We start from the raw sequence: 20,855 nt of genomic DNA, 5'->3' as shown, positions 1-20,855 counted from the left end.
CAGTAGCAATGCAGAGGTGGACAATTGAATTTCCATTTGTTTAGACCAATACAATGATCTTAATGACAGTAAAAATATTTTAAATAAAACAACATCTGGTAATGTGGTACCAACAAGGAGAGATTTCTCTAGCAGGCATATGGACTCAACATGGAATGGGCACATTTCATTATTACAGATACACTGATGACAAAGTGTGACCATCTTAAAATCTATTCTTGCATACATTAAATAAAACCAAGAAATTTGGAGTTAAAAATAGAATATATTGAACTTTAAACAGTCGGGTTACTAACATGAACCAAAAGATCCAATCAATCCCTCAAGGATGAATTACATCCGTCAATAAGTCAAATAAATGTGAACAATGTTCATAATGATAATCAGAGACTTCTTCAACAACACACACAATTTGTTGCATAAATAGTTTCAACCCAAACAAAAACATAAATCTATGCCATCACTGATAACAAAGATTTGTGTGGAAATATTTAAAAAAAAACACAATGAAAACCCAAAACAAAGTCACCACAAGCTGATCAAAACAAGAAGTTATATAATAATATCAATACAGTGAACCACTAAACAAACAACATTTTCTGAACTGTGTAACTGAACACTTCTATTCTATAGTGTTAGGAGACAAGGAAACAATTCACACTTTATTTTATGCTGCATATTCTCATCACAGTCAGTCTAATAAAATTCTTAGTTTTAGCTCCCCTTGACCTTGCGTTCTTCACTCTCTTAAGGGTTATATAAATTGATTATAGTTTACAACTCCTGCACACTGGCCAATATAAAATGTGCTGGGATCTCATTGGAGCATTACAAAGATTCTAGTAGCCCAACTTTCCAAATGTTGTAATACAAATCAAACAAGTGAATTCAGTGTTACTAATGTGACAGACAAAAATTATTTGACCCCTCCCAACACTTTGCCTGTTCAGAAAAAAATAATTTAGAGATTAAAAGAAGCTTGAAAAGAATCAAACTGTATTTTTTTCATGTCACTATCTGCCTGCTATAATCTGTGAGACTAGCAGGACCATACAAAGCCAAAAAGCTCCCAAGCTATCCAAATTTAAAAAATCACAAAACAAAATGTTATATATCAGCATTTAACCAACACTAAGACAGAACAAATATAATTTGAAACTAAGTGAAGTGTGATCAATTTTGTGTGAAATACAAATGTTGTTATAACAATTATACTTCTACACAAGCAATGCAACTGTAACATATTTTGGTTTTTAATTGACCCTGTTTTCAGTGCTGCTGTCAACATTTCTAACTAGTACTTTAGGTAGTTCAGTAGTAATCTTATAAACTCCTTAAAAATGAGCACTCTGAATCACTTGAAATATGAATTGCAACTGAGTCACTCTGTATCAGTTAAAATTCTATTTTACTCTTTCTAAACAATTATTATCTGAACCATATATATATATATATATATATATATATATATATATATATATATATATATATATATATATATATATATATATATATATATATATATATATATATATATATATATATATATATATATATATATATCACCAGAATATTTCAATAGGTTAATTATAATACAAAAAAACTGAAAAAATATTAAAAATGAAACAGCATTTAAAAAAAATACCATAAGGTACAATACATTACAAATATGAACTAATTTATTATGCTATTAATTGTAAATATACCTTAAGTCAAGATGTTGCTAAAGCCCAGTAATATCAAAGACAAATTTACTGGTGAACTTCAGAAAAAATATTCAATCAAAGAAAAACAACTAAAAAAACATTTTCATAATTGTTTTACATTTCCAATGTTGAAAAAAATCTGCTTTCCAAGAACCAAGGCATCAAGTTTTTAATAAATATGAGGAGTTATTGCTGTTATGATACATTTGTTTTTGTCATAACATTATTTTGTTTGTCCACATGTATCATTATAAATGATTGCATTTCATTGAGATGACACAAATGTAGTTCATGAGAGACTAGTCTTATAGTGCAAGCTTTTCAATGCTAGAATGAGGTGAGGAACAATACTAGTACGATAATTGAAAGAAACAACACAGACCAATGCATTGTTCAAAAACAAGCATAAGTATATGAATAAAAGTTTCTTTAGTGGCAGGCAATATTTACAAATGTAAGTAGCACTAATAAATACTCTAGTAGTCAACTATACAATGTGGCATCTCTGATAATGATTTAATCAACAAGGATAAAGTTAGTATATTAAAAGACAATGAACACTAATTGTTGTGTTATCAATGGAATCATCTGCTGATTGATTTTTTGCTACTGAAGTGATGGTGGCGGATGGACATTGTTATTTAGAAATGTAAAGAATGCATCAATTATTTCAAAAGATGAGAGAGACTATGGTTACTATAGGCTGTAATGTCTGAGATACTCCAGGCAATGGTAGACAGCATGAAGCTCTACATATTTGAGGCTTACATAACACAGTCCAACATCTAACTAGTTTTTTTATGTCAGATCTTCAAATTGGATAAGATTGGGACAAAAATGCCCTTTAAAAAAAAATGGTCCAACCTCTGATTGAATAATGTTGAAGGTCATAAAAAAACTAAAGATTTCAATATTTCAAGGTTACTTAAACTTTCTATCAATTACAAATAAAACACCTAGTTAAAACTGGTAAAATTGAAGCCAGCACTGATGAGTCAGTGCTAGATATAACATTTCACGAAAAAGGTTGAAATGGAATGATCAAGTAACAACAAGGCAGTGAAGTCCATTTAGTCCATGTAAGTCAATGGCATCATTCAGATGCAGACAGTTACTTAATAATCATGCTTTTTATCACATTGTTGCTTTCAGAATAAGTTTTGCCCAATAGAACCAAATCTTACAATGCTTTAGGCAACAAAATATTTTGGTTAAAAAAATTGCTGTAAATGAAGGGAAAATATTTCCTTTAGCTTCAAACCATGGAGTCTACGATTGATGAAGCCAAAAATTTCTCATGTTACTTTTTATGGCACCTAATGGCAATTGGTAAAAATAAATAAATATACGTATAAGTCAAAGATCTTTACAAAAACCACTAATGGTTGTGTCAAATTAACCCAAATACATACAAATTACAAGACCAAAACATTTTGTTAAAATCAACAAGATACAATTGCCACACAAAAAAATTGTGTTCACAAAAGCAGTAAATATGTATTTTTTTTATTTAGACTATTTCCTCTTCATCATCAATTCCTTTCTTAGGCTTCTCCTCTGTGACACTATCTCTCCTGAGTGTATCCGCAGTGGTGCTCAGGTAAGTAGTCTTGGGTAAACCTTCATACAATCTGTAAGGCAACATGTAGATTGGTTACATAAACATTAGAAGAAACTTTTTCTGTGAAACAGAAATGAAGTCAACCAGCATTATACTTTCAAAAATATATTGAAACAACAAGCTTTTCCAGAAATAGAGATCCAAACCGCTATTTGGCATTAAACAAGTAAGCAAAATACTGGACAGTGATACATGTATGGTTAAATATGTGAGTAATTGAGCTGCATTATGTTTTATAAGAAACTACAAAAGACATGAATAAATAGCTAGCTAAATGTGGAATTTTTAAGAAAATACTCAGTAAGTCTTTTAGAAAGAAGGAATAAGTTTATTTTGATGTTTAGCTAAATTAAATAGGCACAGTTATCAAATGTGGTACTTAACTATAGTAATATATGTTAGCAAAGTAAACAAAAAAAAAAGATCACAGTACCAAGCACCTATTGCTGAAGTGAAAGATGATATTTTATAACTAATTTCAAATCAATAATAATGTGTTAATACATATTAACTCATCCAAAGGACTTATATCTTAACATGTCTCTCAAAACTATCAAATTCATGTGTGCCTGTAGAAATTCAAATGTATGCAAACAATTTTTAACAAAAATTGAACAGTACTTTTCCAACATACAGGCTTGATATCCTAAAAAAAAAAGTAAGATTGGTATATTCCCTTTGTTTTGTTTCACTTCAAGACTTTATCTTCTGTACAATTAAATCATTCTCCAGTTTGCTTGTTTTAATTCACTAGTATACTGTATTCTCACAGAAGTACCTAAGCCACAAGCCAACATGATACAGACGTTTATTTTTTATTCTATAAAGATAAGTGACATCAGTTAAATTTAGCAGAAATGGTTCAACATATTTTTAGATGATAAGCTATTAAGGGAAAACAAGAAGAACATAAGTTTGTTATGAGTTTAAACATTAATTTACCTTTAATAGTTTAGCAAATATTTATTACGTATAGCTCAGCTCGGAAAGGTTAGAATAATAAAATGCATTAAAAACATAAAGCAAACTGTGATTTAATATAGAGGGGAAAAAAGTGGTTGCTGATTCCAAGGGAAGTAATTGACAACTACATAATTAATTGATCATGCATGATTAAATAAAAAAAAAAAGAGTATAAGGTTACCAATGACATTTTTTGAGGACCTGAAGCTGAATATGTCAGACTGAAAGTAAATTACAAAGAAAGATAAACTACAGCACATGAATAATGGATGGCTGCCTGGTCGTGCGGTTTGCACGCTGGACTGTCGTTCGGACTTATCGATGGTCCCGGGTTCAAACCCTGCCCGCTCCCATCCCCCGCCGTCCTGCGGGAGGTTTGGACTAGGAAGTAATTATCTTCAACTCTGAAGGAACATCCGAAATAAGTAAAACATTTTTTACAATAATGTTCACACCATCCAGTTACAAGAGAGAAACACAATGACAATTACATATGTTCACAACAAACATAGTAAAGAAATGTAACAGGATAGAGTGATCTTAAACAGGACCAATGGCATAAAGACTATTTACTGTTCTTATATGAAAATCCAAATAGCAGTGTGGATCCAACAGCAAATTAGAATTGCTTTGTTCCAAAATATTTGAGTATTGAGTAAGCTTAACTCTTTCTCTCCTAATTGATGATGCCAACGTTGATCCCATTAAACTAAATTGATTTTTGGATTTAAAAACTTTGAGTTGTGGTGTAATTCGATACCAAATATAACATTTTCTGATGCTAACAAAAAGGTTATTCAAGTATAATCATACCAGGAAAGTGAAATACAAATAAGCAAAATGAATAATTCTATCAAAACGGGGAAAATAAATGCGGAGAGAAAGAGTTAATAACAGCCTGAAATAAGAGTTTTTAATTTTTTTCTGAACAATACTTCTCTTCTTCCTTGAATTCTATTACATTCATTGTATAACTGCTTACTATGTTAGATAGCTCAAATGAAACATAAACAGTGTAATTTTTTTTAATGAATACCAGAGTTAAAGAATAACTTAATAGATATACAGTATTAAAGAGTACAAAATAGAAAACTGAGCAGCAAGCATTATTTGAAGTTTAATAGTTTTACAGCAAAACTTTTAAGTATCAGTAATAAGAGTAAGGTGGGATAAGTATTTATTTCACTGGGAGCAAAGTGAAACTTAAATTTTATGAGCAAATCCAGACATTCACACACGCTATATCAATAAAGCTAAAGCTTGAAATAATCAAGGGATTACTACAAATGGAACTCACGTGTACAGCCACTGCTGACATACAACAGCTATGATCAGAAACAATGCACAAAACTCAAAGATGGTATCTCTCTCCAGGTGCTGAGGACAAACAAAAAAATAGCAATGATGAAATAAATGATGCTATTGATTCCATACAACCAAATACTTCATAATTCACTTATTAAATATTAGGTTGAAAGACAAAAAATAACAAGTACCCCTTCAGACTTTGCATTCTATAGGGCAGATGATTTAAATTCATCTGTTTCTGTGCTCCCCTGTTACACAACCATTATGGTTGGATAGACTCCGAGGGGCCCTAAAAATTCCAAAATTCAAAATACCAGTCTTCACAAGGATTCAAACCCAAGACCGCTCACTTCAGAAGCCAAGCTCTCATTCCCACCCCCCCCCCTGAAAAATAAAGTAGTATACATTTACCTGTAGTAAGATAACCACTACTATCATGTTAAGTGGCACACGGAAAATGTTCATCGTGGTTGCTCTGGCTGCAAGGTAAGAAAAAACAAAGAATTAATATTTAAACAGAAAAAAATTTTTTTTTCTTTGCTCCAAAACATTTTAAGCCATGAAAAAAAAAAAAATCCCATCTGAGAACTACATTAAAATCCATTCTCCCAAACTTACTTTCTTCTGCTACATATTTGCCCCTCATTGTTCCCATAGATGGCCAGAAGATACCAACACACATCTCAAAGACTAAGAAGCCAATAAATATCACCATCTGGTTCTGTGGTATACAAACAAACAAATAAAATATATTTCTAGAGAAATAAAACACATTTTATTGACTATAATACTATGGGAAATACAGAGAAATACAACACATTTTATTGACTATAATAATATGGGAAATAAAAACCCTTTAAGATAATTTTTTGTTTTCAACACTGAAACATTTCTAAAAATTCCAGCAATTAGACCAAAAGTTAAAGTAAAACTAGGCAAATAAAAATAAAGCCAATTCAAAATAAAACTTACTCCTTTGTACAGTATTGGGGTCATCAAGCTTAGAGCAGCAACAAAAAGCACAACCCTAGAAAAAGTGGGAAATAAACTTGATGAAAAAAACTAAAAACTTCACTAACTTGTGTTTGTTTGTTTTTCTAAACAACACTTTACACCATGTAAGTTAATCTGAACTAACCTCATGAATGATTCGACTGATGTGTATTTGGACAACAGTTTAAACAGTGATGAGCCAATCATAAGGGCAACCTAAACAACAAAAGAAACAAAACATGTACAATTGTTAATGTCACTGACAAAAATCTGTCACATTTCATAAGAACATTGTATATTTTATTACTTTTCATTCTAATATTTGAATTTGTGAGTGTGACAGGGTGAGTGTTGTAATTCATACTAGTCGACCAGCGGCACAGCGTACACTGCTAATTTTCAGGGCTGGCCTTAGGCCACTGCAACCTATACGACCGCAGTGGGCCGCACTTTCATAGGACCCGCGCTAATTCAAGGTGTATAAATGATTAAATTTAACCATTTTATAACTTAAAACAGATTTACCGCGAACTCCTGTCGATTAACCAAGAGCTCCTGAAAATCTTCCAAAATTACAAAATATACAAAAAAGTCCTTAAAATTTACGGAAATACGTAGACAAAAATTGTTATTTTGGGGTGACATTCAATATGGAAAACGCCAATCCTACGCGCGATAAATAAAAACAGCATTATGCATTAGCCGTAATTATGTAATCTGGTGAAAGAAGCCTAGCGCCTCAATCTAATGAAGAATTACTTGAGGTCAATAATTCTCAAAGATAGATTGAAACATTTGGTAATTCTTGCTATTGAGTGTGATCTATGCAGGAAATAGAATTATTATGATATACTGTATGACTTTGCTATATGCATGGCTCGTAAAGTAATTCTGTATGTAGTAAAGAATGAATAAAATGCATAGACGAATTTATTTTCTAATACAAACTCTTAAATTTCACTTATTATCCTCTTCCCTACCCAAACTTGGCCCCTCAAAATCCGTTTTGCATAGGGCCCCACAATGGTTAAGTCCAGCCCTGCTATTTTGTGACGGGTGAATATACATAGTAGATTACTTGTTCTCTTACAAAGACTTCTTGGTCACAATGGGTCTGGCGCTGCTATTTAGAGCTTGTAAAATGTTTGTAAAATGTTTTACATGTTTCGGATGTTCCTTCAGAGTTGAAGGACGAAGGGTGATGGGAGCGGGCTGGGTTTGATAAATCCAAATGACAGTCCAGCGCGCAAAACCACACGACCAGGCAGCCATCTGTAGTGACCGGTGAATACTTGTTCCCCCCCCCCTCTTGTTTTTCTCGTGGGGTGACTATCCATAGAAATAAGAGAGTGATCTTTCCTTTACTTTTTCTTATTTCTTCTCGTCCAAACTCTTAAGCCATGAAGAGAATTAAATATAATTCATATTAAAACTGGAGTGAACTTAAACTACTTTTTAAATACAGAGGAAGAGGAAACAGAATCAAAAATTCTATCTCATAATCTTACCATAAACCCTGCAAATATATGTCCATGTGGAATATCTGTGTGGACTTCTTCAATTTCATTTGGAGCACCAGCCTTGCCTCTGTTAATTATACTTAAAGATGGTGTCCACTCCAAAACAAAACAGTACATAGCACCTTCAAACAATGACTGAATCAGTCCAAGGCATAAAACTTTGTGGTCTGAAATACGTTTAGTAGTTTTAATTATTTAGGAATAAACAAAAAATTTTATTTTTGTTTAAAACTTTTGATTAAATGTTTTATTTTGTAATCACATAATAATATGTCAAGAAATGGATTTAAAAAAATCATCCCTTGATCAGACAAATACTGGAAAACAAAGGAAGATGTCGTGACTTTAACTAAATGCTTTGAAATGTAAAGTATCACATAGCTAACATTATTTATATTAATGGTGGGTGTGCATTTTTTATAAATATTTTATATTCATCAATCAAACAACTAGACTAGGCAAGATGAATAACAGATATACAACTTAGTTGTTGTTTTTTTTTTTTTTTTTTTTTTTTTTTAAAGCTTAAGCTCTTATGTCTGCAAGACAAGAGGTAATATGAACAACTAATATAAAGGCCCATAAATGTGTTCTTACCTTGTTTGATGGCAGTAAGTGCCACACCAAAGGAATGGGAAATGTTGCTGGTTTTGTCTCCATAATTTTCAGTCCAAGTCATGATGATAATGATAACCATTAAAGACAGCACACACAGAGAGACATCAAATGGGGCTCTGGCAGGGTCAAATAGAACAAGGAACAGTGACTTTAAAAGAGTGAAGAATGAATAAGTGGGTAAGGAACAGTCAAGCTAAATGAATAAAACTAAGGGTAAGGAACAGTCAAGCTAAATGAATAAAACTAAGTGTTAACTACAGTTTACATAACACACTATTTTAATAACAATAAAACTGTGAAAACTGCATACTTACACATAGCCAAACAAATCAGCAAACTTCTGGGCCACCAAACCTGCAACTATAGCAACTACTGAATTCCCAAGAACTCCCAAACTGAATATATTACCCAATAAATTGGCATCAAATCCTCTCTGGGAAATAAAGAAAAAAAAATTATGAAAGAAATTAAGAGTAAAATGTACAAACTATAAGTCTTGAGGTGACTGTAGTACAGCCAGCTCTCAAGTGTGATGTCGAGATGCAATAGTACTGTACATTTTGAGGGGGGAGTGGTAAAGGAGGCATACCAATTATACTTCTTATGACACTTTTCATTTGGATAAACAGAGGAGACATAGTTTGTTTACTTTGTAAAGTAAGTCTAAAATGTATGGCCACTCAGAAAGGCAATGCTGTTGTGTGTTGACTGAAACACATTTTCCATACATACTGAACCACATGGATGTTGTAATATTGACTACAGAAGTATCAAACTTTTAATGGTCTAAAAGTTTAACAAACCATAAAACTTATTTCTAAGAGGTTATGATGATTTTGATTTGATGGTTATTAGAAACCAGCATTTTCAGAAAATAACAAAAGTGTTTGCTAATGTTCAAAACTAATGTTTTTGTAAAGTAAGAAAACAATGTGCCTCTGCATGTGTTCTGTTCATTACTATTTAAGTACTCTGATTCTAGTTTCTTAATAACACTTGTCAATATATACCTTATGATGTTCATACACCAGCCAGGATTCAAATGCACTGTAAAGTATTGAAGTAGCTGTTCCACCTAGCAAACGTCCAATCATAAGTATCCAGAAGTTTCCAAAATGCTGAAAACATGAAACATTTTTATTTTATTTTGAACTTTTGCATTTTTTAACAATCTCTGATATCCATTATGGAATGAAATTAATTATTTAGTGAACATAACTTACTTTTGTTACACAGGCTGCACCATAAAGTACACCATACAATATACAATTTGTTCTTCTACCACTGTTATATAAAGAAGAACATTAGTTTTTATTGAAATTTTATAAAATTAATGTCAAAACATTTTTTAAAACGGGTAACTTTTTAATTATAAGAGATTCTCAAGGTTCAAATAGAAGCATTCTCTGATTTAGGGTGGTTGAGATTTTAATCCTAGAACAGGCATGTCAAACATAGCATTTGAGGGCCGCATGCGACCCCCAACCACTTCAAAAATTATCAAAATAGTGTTAAATTATTAAGTGTTTAACAGTCACCACTACTTTTCAGGAAAATATATTAACTGAAAAAAAGAAAAAAACTTAACAACCAACTTTGTTGAACTTATTAACTATTATTTAATGATCAGATTTTTTTAAAGCAAATAATTTCTCGAAAATTTCATTTATTTATTAAGTTTGAATTATCTTTCAAGTTATTTTTTTAAGCTTATTGTTGATTTGTAAACTTTTTAATTATTATTAATTGTTAATAATCACATTATAAATAAGCCAATATGTTAGAGTTAGACTTACAATTGTCACAAATCATTTTATGAAGGTGATTTTATTAAGAACTGTGTCATTAAAGCTGCTGAAGTAATTTGTCCAGAAAAGGTGAAAGCATTCAAAGACATAACATTAACTAGGAACACTCTGGCAGATAAAATAAATGACGTCAGTCAGCTTGTGTAAACAAAGAACAAAAAGGCTGATTTTTTAATTCTTTTCATTGGCTCTCAATGAGTCAACAGATGTAGCGGGTGTAGCATAGTTGGCTATATTCATAAGGGCCTGTGACAGAAATTTTGAGGTACATGAAGAACCACTTGAGCCCTGTTAAATGCATAACACAACAACAAGCAAGGATGTTTTTGAGAAATTACAGGAGGTGATATTACAGTACAATTTACCTTAGGTAAAGCTAGCCAGTTTAGCAACGGATGGCGCACCAACCATAATTGGGGTTAGAAATGGTGTTGGTGCAGCGCAACTGCTTGCAATAATAAGAGAGACTGATGTTAATTTTAAATCTGCTAATTTTCAATGCATCATTCACCAAGAAGCATTATGTGCAAAGCAATTACAGTTCCAACATGTGTTAAGACCAGTTTCAGTCACTGTCAATTTCATTCATGACCATAGCCTAAATCATTGCCAATTTTCAATGTTTCTGGATGACGTTGGACACAAACTGGATTGTGTTCCCTACTACACACAAGTCCGCTGGCTCTCCTATCATACAGTATTGAAGAGATTTTTTGCACTGCGTGAGGAAATTGTATTGTTTCTGAATATGAAACGTGAACATTTACAAACTGAGGAATGGGTTCAGGATTTGGTATTTGTAGTTGATCTTATTGGTCACCTGCAAGACTTGAATTTGAAACTTCTAGGTTAAGACAAAATTGTCACAACTACAAGTGATGATGTGAAATGCTTTCAAGCAAAGTTACGACTGTGAATAAACCAAATATCAAGAGAAAATCTTGTTCACTTCTTAACGTGTCAGGAACTAAAAAGATTAAATATGATTGCAGCATTTGGTTAAATATATCCTAAACGAGGAATCGTTATTAGATGTTATCAATGACCGTTTTCGTGACTTTGTTTCATAACAGCAAGAAGTTTCGTTGTTTGTATCTCCATTTTCATTTGCTCATGAAAATGCTGATAATAGAATTGCAGTCAGATTCTGCTGAAAGAAGTAGATGTGCCAAAATGTTAGTTATTTATCTGAACAGTACCTTGAATTTCGGAAATTCGCACACAGAATTTTTGCTATGTTTGCTACTTTCTCTCTTTTCCATACTGAAAGCTTCAAAAACACCTCACCGTTTGAGATTATCTGATCAAAATTTGTCATCATGAGGAAAGTGTCAGTGGCAAACAAACTTCAACCTGACATTAATAAACTTGCATCCCAGAAAAGATATCAAACATCAGGACAACAAAAATAATTTGTAATCATAGTAATTTCTAATAGTCAAAATAATAATAATAACTAAGGGACAGGTTACCATTAATTATTTTATTCTATTGTATTGTATCTAATTTACATAATACTAGTAGGTTATATTTTCCAACTGATTTTTGCTTGTGGCCCTTCAGGTCATAGTAAGTTTTTATGCGGCCAATACACCTTAATGAGTTTGAAATGCCTGCCCTAGAACAACCTTTAAGCCATGGCAGTAAACAGAGCAAGTAGCTCTACAATTGGCCAAAACAACCTTTCAGCCATAACAGTAAAATAATCAGAGCAAGTAGCTCTACAATTGGCCAAACCAACATTTCAGCCATGACAGTAAAATAATCAGAGCAAGTAGCTCTACAATTGGCCAAACCAACCTTTCAGCCATAACAGTAAAATAATCAGAGCAAGTAGCTCTACAATTGGCCAAACCAACCTTTCAGCCATGACAGTAAAATAATCAGAGCAAGTAGCTCTACAATTGGCCAAAACAACCTTTCAGCCATAACAGTAAAATAATCAGAGCAAGTAGCTCTACAATTGGCCTAAACAACCTTTAAGACAAGGCAGTAAAATAATCAGAGCAAGTAGCTCTACAATTGGCCTAAACAACCTTTAAGACAAGGCAGTAAAATAATCAGAGCAAGTAGCTCTACAATTGGCCAAAACAACCTTTAAGCCATGGCAGTAAAATAATCAGAGCAAGTAGCTCTACAATTGGCCAAAACAACCTTTCAGCCATAACAGTAAAATAATCAGAGCAAGTAGCTCTACAATTGGCCTAAACAACCTTTAAGACAAGGCAGTAAAATAATCAGAGCAAGTAGCTCTACAATTGGCCTAAACAACCTTTAAGACAAGGCAGTAAAATAATCAGAGCAAGTAGCTCTACAATTGGCTAAAACAACCTTTCAGCCATAACAGTAAAATAATCAGAGCAAGTAGCTCTACAATTGGCCAAAACAACCTTTAAGACAAGGCAGTAAAATAATCAGAGCAAGTAGCTCTACAATTGGCCTAAACAACCTTTAAGACAAGGCAGTAAAATAATCAGAGCAAGTAGCTTTACAATTGGCCTAAACAACCTTTCAGCCATGACAGTAAAATAATCAGAGCAAGTAGCTCTACAATTGGCCAAAACAACCTTTCAGCCATAACAGTAAAATAATCAGAGCAAGTAGCTCTACAATTGGCCTAAACAACCTTTAAGACAAGGCAGTAAAATAATCAGAGCAAGTAGCTCTACAATTGGCCAAAACAACCTTTAAGACAAGGCAGTAAAATAATCAGAGCAAGTAGCTCTACAATTGGCCTAAACAACCTTTAAGACAAGGCAGTAAAATAATCAGAGCAAGTAGCTTTACAATTGGCCTAAACAACCTTTCAGCCATGACAGTAAAATAATCAGAGCAAGTAGCTCTACAATTGGCCTAAACAACCTTTAAGACAAGGCAGTAAAATAATCAGAGCAAGTAGCTTTACAATTGGCCTAAACAACCTTTCAGCCATGACAGTAAAATAATCAGAGCAAGTAGCTCTACAATTGGCCAAAACAACCTTTAAGACAAGGCAGTAAAATAATCAGAGCAAGTAGCTCTACAATTGGCCAAAACAACCTTTAAGCCATGGCAGTAAGATAATCAGAGCAAGTAGCTCTACAATTGGCCAAAACAACCTTTAAGCCATGGCAGTAAAATAAAAATAATCAGCTGGATAAAAAAAAAGTAAAAAGAAAATCAAAACAATTTAGGTAACAGTGTTACCATTTGTTGGCTAAACATTGGTAAAAATGATGATAAACTTTTATTCAAAACAAATACAAACACTTTAAATGTGGATATAGTTAATAAAAATGAACTTCCATAAAATCAGAGTATTTACATTTTGCTACTTAAATTTGTACAGTAAAACATTTTTACCTGTAAAGAGGTCTCCTCTAAAATTTTTTTTTTACTTAAATCTGTACAGTAAAAAGTTTTAACTTGTAAAGAGGTTTCATGAATGTTTTACTTATGTGTTCTACTTACTATTTATCTGCAATGGAACCCACAATGGTTCCTACCACCATGCTTGAACCAAAGCCAGCAACAAACAATATGTCAATCTGATCTGTGCTCATCCCATAGCTCTCATAAAGTGCATAGACATGAGGTCCTTGGAGCCAGTCTCCAGCTTATCGACAATAACAAGAAATGTTAGTAATGCCTTGAAGTGCAGACTCATCCATAATTAGTTTGAACAAAAATGTTTTGTAAATATTAAAATTATGGAAATGAAATTTTCTTTGAATATTGTTTTAAATATTTTCTATTTAATTAATAAGTAAAAATTCAAAGAGTGTACTTCATACATAGATTCTACAATTACAGCAAACATAATAAACTTTAAAAACAATTAACTGTGAAACATATTTTTTTTTTGTTGATAAATTTAAATCAATTTTACAATCTAAATACTGGGATTTTGGTGCAATCGCTACATACAAGGCAAAACACACCCAATGCAACCTGTTAACTCTGAAAGAAGCTACAGCCACTGTGCAGAGGACAGCACATATATGTGCCAATGAATACTGGGTAGAGCTCAGTGAGAATATTCAACTTGCAGCTCAAGAAAGACTGGTTGCCCCACCTCTGATATGTGGATGTAATCAAACAAGACCTTAAAACAGTGAACATTGATACTGACCATTGGCAAGACATAGCCCTAGACCGCACTATGTGAAAAGAGATGCTGACCTAGAAAGCTATGGACAGTGAAAAAAACATGGGCCTCAGCTCTGGAGAAAAAACGTGCCATATGAAAAATGGCTGGCTCCTCCAGAACCAAAGAGAAAGCCACCTTAACCTGCGATATATGTTGGTGGGAGTATCTCTCCAAAATAGTGCTCCAGGGTCACATTGAAAAAAGAGTTCTACAGGATGAACCAAAGTCGTAATGACTGAAGGAGGCCATAAATATTTTGGAAGGAAATTATGGGTGACCAGAGAAATATTTCAAATAGCAAACAGAAATCCCCAATAAATAAAATAAAAAAAACCTCAGTAAATATCTTTCTATGTAGCTGTCTCTATGTCTAGAAACTTCATAATTAAAACTTTAAAGTAGACTCACCCATAGCAAGCAGGTACACCACAAGATAGGTGCGTTGGAATACACTGAAGGCTGCATCTGCGACTGATGGTAATGCTGCCCTTGTTAGCAGGTACAGAATAGCACACAAGACAGTCAGTATGTAAAATCCACCAAGAAAAATATCCATGATGGCTGGTTTATGTTCTCCGATTCATCAACGAGAACTGCAATTAAGAAACAAAAAGTCTTTCAGAAATCTTGTGAGTCAATGGCTGAGTGTATAACATTAAGGTTTTAAACTAAGATTTTAAGTCTGCATATAAAAGTCAATGTACAAAAGTAACAGGGTGGAAAAGGAGTGAATTGAGCAAATCAATGGAAATTTTATGGTATATGAAATAAGAAGAGAAGCAGAAGTGACACTGTTTTTTGTTTATATTAAACTAGTAGGTATACTCAGAGGTGCAGTGGCCGAGTGGTAAAGCACTTGGCTTACAAACTGGAGGATCCTGGGTTCAAATCCTGGAGAAGACTGGGATTTTTAATTTCGGAATCTTTAGGGCGCCTCTGAGTCCACCCATATATGGGTACTTGACATTAGTTGGGGAAAGTAAAGGCAGTTGGTTGTTGTGCTGGCCACATGACACTCTAGTTAACCATGGGCCACAGAACAGATGACCTTTGCATCATCTGCCGTATATAGAGTGTGCAAGGTCTAAAATATACATTTCATTTTCATATGTATGGTTTTAAAAGGTAAGAATTGCCACTTATTGTCACTCTCTAGCATAGTAAAGCATTTGGGAGGGAGGGGGTGCTAAAATTATGAGTAAATGGTAAATTTAACCACTGTGGTTTCAATTATGAAAATACCTAGAACTTGTCCTAGACCAAAGTTAAGCGATATTTCCTTCATAAAAGTTAAATTTTCATATAAAAAGTGACATATTTTTTCATTCACGGCAAGTGGGAGAATTAGTGACTAGCGATGAATGAATCAGCCTCAAGGCTTTGTCACTTGTGCTTGACAGCCATTGTAAATTAGTAAATATATTATAGATGTAGATCTATAAAAATATATATTAAATAATATTAATATATTACAATATTTATAATAGATCTAGATTCTAGAATCTAGAGTAGATCTATCAGAATATTAATCTAGCTAGTTAATATTATACATAGGTATATAAATAAATAAACTAATAACGATAATTATATATATAGAGAGAGATTCTAGAGTTTGAGAGAGAGACAGATAGAGAGTATATGAGTATTATGAGGAAATAGATTAATAGACTATAAATACATATTGCAAAAGTGAATCTACTTCTTTTAATACAATCTAAAAAATGTGTAAGTAACACAGATATAATTTATTAGCAATTACATAGTGGTGTTTAATGATGGTGCTCACTGTCCAAGTGAGGAGAAAGCCCAAAAACTGCGTTCTATATAGGAGCATGAAGTGACACAATTTATTTTAAAATAAAATCTTGACTATTGGGATTTTGACTCTATGATGGGTAGTGATGGGAACTAAACTAACTTTTAAAAGTTATAAAACTAGTTATCAACTAAAATAAAGTTGTTAAACTATTAGTTTATCATGAATTTCAAAATATAGTTAAACTAAACTAAAGAAAATTAATTAAACTATAACAAACTTTTTCTTTTTTTTTTGGGGGGGGGGGGGGGTGATCTAGAAATATTTATCCATAATAAAAATCAGTAGGCCTACTAAGGAATATGTTTCTTATATAAATGTTAATGCATGATAAAATTTAAAAAAAAAGATGTCTAAATAAATGTGTGCTTGTATTTTTGCCATCAATTAAAACCTTTAGAAAAGAAAGGTACTCTTTTATTTTTTAATTATATTAACTTATTATATAACGGAAAATTTTAATTACTTATACCGGTAAAGTTTAAATCTCATTAAATAACATACAATTAGAGTTTAAAAAATTAGATCTAGTACTACACACGTACAGTACACTAGGCCTACGTGTGTATGTCTAGCTGACCAGACGTTAAAATCTATTTACTTAATGGTCAAGAGAGGGTGTGGATTAAGATTTTTTTTATAGAGTTGGTTAACCAATGAAATAGAGACGAAATTGTTGGAGTTTTAAGAAACGTTTGACGGTATAACTATTTCATAGTGTAAAATACATGCTTGACTAACCATGCCAATGTGCTATTTTTTGTCTGACCACTAAAAATACAACTAACACTATTGCATAGCCGTTAAACGCGCAAGGCAAAAAAAACTGGGTGATCTTGTCATTATGGACTGCACACTCAGTACACTATATAGGCCTACACATGTACGTCTATCTGGCCAGGTTGTTAAAATCAGTCGGGCACACCGTCTATTTACTTTCTGGTCAGGGAGGGTGTGTAACTATTTTAGTGTAAAGAACATGCTTGACCACTCCACTCCTAACCCTGACCTTAAGCAAACACTATTGCATTTAACGCGTAATGAAAAAAATGCAGGGTAGTCTTGGTCTTGTAATATCATCAACTACACACGCACAGTACACTAGGCCTAGGTGTGTATGTCTAGCTGACCAAACGTTAAAATCGGTTGAACACTGTCTATTTAATTTATGGTCAAGAGAGGGAGTGGATTAAGATTTTTTTTTATAGAGTTGGTTATCCTAATGCTTTAAGATCTATCTAGGCCTAACTGTCAATTCTTAGATCTCAATAATAAGTCTTAAGACTATAAAAAGGGTGTACTTGATGTTCCTGCAGTTTATAAATTATTGTTTGCTGCAAATGAATTGATCAAAACCACTATAAATATTGACCTAACTCACTAATCTGACTCCCACTAGAAACAGAAATTAAACAACTCCACGTGGCTTAAAAAAAAAAATTCGGAACAATCCCATTCATAATATTGCAAAGAAGCTTTTAGCAAAATATGTTTAACATTTTATAATACTGCTACTTTCAACTGTAAATATTTAATCCCATGACTTCTACCAGCATCTTACTTAACCCTCTTCAAATGCAGACTGACTTAATTGTTGTTAACTGCATCATTTTTTTGATAATCAAAGTTATTGATATCACATGACCAGAAAATAGGGATGTGCTTTTCAACCCTGACCACATATTGAAAAGTTGTACAAATTTTAATTAAACTTTTCAGTTAGTAACTAAAAAAAAATTAATTAAACTATGATTTTAACTAAACTTTTTTTTCTAGTTAAACAATGGCCAATGGCCCTTTAAAACTAATTTTTTTTAGTTAAACTAAAAGTTTATAACTTTTTAGTTAACTTTTGCCCATCACTAATGATGGATGGTAATACAAAGGAATACAGCTATTTTTATTGTCCAATACTTATAGTGGCTACTTTAGTTGAAGAATAAGAATCTGCTTTCATTTTTTTTTAACTGTTAAACTTAAACCTTCATTCACCAAATAAAAATTTGACCTAGTTTCCGAAAGTCGGTGTTCAGATATAAGAATCTACTATATAGATCTATAATATATAATGAATAAATGATTATAATGATAATTCAGATAATTGAGATAATAATTGATCTGCAATAAAAAAAAATAATGATTCATACTCAGTATCTCTGAGACTGAGACTCATCATGAATGATCATGACTATCATTGACTGTCAGACTATGTGTACACTCACTACACTGTTATACTGTTACAGTGTGAGTGTTACTGTATCATTTAAATCATTATCATACACTGTATTATACTGTGTATACAGTGACAGTGTCCTAGTATACTGTATGTGAATGTGTATCTCAAGTAAAAATATCTGTATGTGACAGTGACAGTATGTGAGTATGAGTATGTCGTATGATAATCAAAATCAATCATAATCAATGTCATGATTATTATAATTATTATATCAATCAAATGCAATAATTGTTACCCGATTTCCAAAGTGAGCTTAGCCTTAGCAATCAACGAATCTAGTCGAGATCTAGAAGATCTAATTAATCTAAATTCTAATAGATCTAGATTTTCAGATCCTAACTAGCCTAGAAATGTGGAAAATTATAACAAAAATAAACTTGCTAAGGAAGGCGGAAGTACCTAAGTTAATGTACATTGCTCACATCAAATAAAAAATATCACTTGCCTATATATCTTATTATTGCTACAATGTCATGGTGACAATACGGCATATCATGGGCGTAGCCGGAGGAAGTTACGAATAAGTGTCGAGGTTCAACCCCCCCCCCCCCCCAAAGAATCCTTCCACCCCCAGAAGGGAGAGTGTAATTTTGTGACTGATGTCTTGCTTTAATTGTTTATTGTAGAAGAGATTTTATAGTTAAACCATGCTTCATCGCACTGCCAGCCAAAGGGGTTTTGAGGTTAAAAACCTCACTTCAATAAAAAAAAAAAAAAAGGAAAGAAAGAAAAAAGCAAACTATAGTCACCAAATTCCATGAACTTAGACGGGGGGGGGGGGGGGATCGAATTTACACACACCCCCTCCATAGGGTTTTGAGTTCCCCCCCCCCCTTTCGTCAGTTAAAGGAAAACTATAGTATCTAAATTCCATAAATGTAGCCAAGGAAATCTCCTTTTTTTTCCCAATAAAAACTGAAGTATAACTAGTCACCAAGTTCCATAAGTGTAGCCAAGAAGGGTTTAGATGTTAAAATCCCCTTCCTATAATAAAAAGCAAAGACACAGCCAGGGCCGCCGCGATCGGGTTGTGGCAGCCTGCGTGCGAAATTTAAAATGCCGCCCCCTCCCCGCCCTTTTTTTAGAAACAAAAATCATTAAAACTGAGCTGGACACTGTACCTAAAGAGCTCTTTGATTTATTTTCGTACCATTTTTTTCCCCTTTCATATTCGCATCGTTGTCGTATTTCCATAACCTCTAATGTTTGTTTGTTGTTCAATTTTAACGTTGCATTTGTGTGTGTGTGTGTGTGTGTGTGTGTGTGTGTAAAGAATATGATGGAAAAGAAAAGAAGTTTAGTCTCAATTAATTATAATACACTTTTAGGGTTTTACTTCTTCATTTATATTTTTAACACTATGTATAGAATCCAAATTTAGGTAATGAAATTTCACTCAATGAGTCAGTTTCATAGACCTGTATAGACGTCACTTCAAAAATGAAGATGATTACGTCCTACGCGTCATGAATCTAGGCATGCATGTTAACCAATGACCTAAATTCTGCTAAGTCACTGGTTTTCCTGGCTGGCTCAGGCAACCCATTCCATGTTCTAATAGCTCTAGAGAAGAAGGAGCATTTGTACTAATTTGTCCTAGCATATGGATTGAGGGATGTGCCTTTATCTTTGTGTCTTTCAGAGTATTTTATTAAATTTTGTTTTTGTATTTGAAGATTATGGTTCAGTGTTTTATGTATAATTGCTGCTTTACTTTTGAGTCATCTCTCCTAAAGGATTTCTAAATTTAGTAATTTAACTAAAGGTGTTACTCTAGTCAAATGTGAATATTCGTTTATTATTAATCTTACAGCTCGATTATATATATATATATATATATATATATATATATATATATATATATATATATTTATATATATATATATATATATTTATATATATATATATATATATATATATATATATATATATATATATATATATATATATATATATATATATATATATATATATATAATAGGTCTATGGTCATTTTTGTTTCTGAAATAGTGTTGTAAAAGTTTTTTCATGGAGGTAGAATTGAAGATGCGGCAGGTTTTCGTTCAAGTCGGCAATGGGCTTGATTCCGGGTAGGACTCGGTACTAAGCGTATTCTGGTCTTTTTCTCTTAGTAAGA

The 20,855-nt window shown here is 32.6% G+C and overlaps 1 protein-coding gene across 3 annotated transcripts in view; it reads right to left on the bottom strand.

Annotated features, from left to right (window-relative positions):
- Positions 1-245: 245 nt before the first annotated feature.
- Positions 246-20,855, bottom strand: part of LOC106051684 (molybdate-anion transporter-like) — a 43,211-nt gene continuing 22,601 nt past the window's right edge. The window contains exons 1-15 of one of the 3 annotated variants that reach the window (XM_056027965.1): positions 18,954-19,133; positions 15,075-15,259; positions 13,988-14,132; positions 9,953-10,013; positions 9,740-9,847; positions 9,044-9,162; positions 8,709-8,845; positions 8,100-8,278; positions 6,737-6,807; positions 6,571-6,625; positions 6,217-6,319; positions 6,010-6,077; positions 5,588-5,667; positions 4,472-4,511; positions 246-3,337 (exon numbers count right to left, since the gene is read on the bottom strand). In XM_056027965.1, coding sequence (XP_055883940.1) covers positions 3,329-3,337; positions 4,472-4,511; positions 5,588-5,667; positions 6,010-6,077; positions 6,217-6,319; positions 6,571-6,625; positions 6,737-6,807; positions 8,100-8,278; positions 8,709-8,845; positions 9,044-9,162; positions 9,740-9,847; positions 9,953-10,013; positions 13,988-14,132; positions 15,075-15,222 — 1,323 coding nt within the window. In that variant the 5' untranslated portion in view covers positions 15,223-15,259; positions 18,954-19,133 and the 3' untranslated portion in view covers positions 246-3,328. Of the gene's footprint in view, positions 3,338-4,471; positions 4,512-5,587; positions 5,668-6,009; positions 6,078-6,216; positions 6,320-6,570; positions 6,626-6,736; positions 6,808-8,099; positions 8,279-8,708; positions 8,846-9,043; positions 9,163-9,739; positions 9,848-9,952; positions 10,014-13,987; positions 14,133-15,074; positions 15,260-18,953; positions 19,134-20,855 lie in introns of those variants that run through there. The other 2 variants (XM_056027963.1, XM_056027964.1) reach the window with 2 other exon arrangements.

The sequence above is a fragment of the Biomphalaria glabrata genome, chromosome 4 (assembly GCF_947242115.1).
Source record: "Biomphalaria glabrata chromosome 4, xgBioGlab47.1, whole genome shotgun sequence".
Lineage (NCBI taxonomy): Eukaryota > Metazoa > Mollusca > Gastropoda > Planorbidae > Biomphalaria > Biomphalaria glabrata.
Note: the sequence above shows the minus strand (reverse complement) of the source record. Positions and strands in the feature narration are given on the sequence as shown.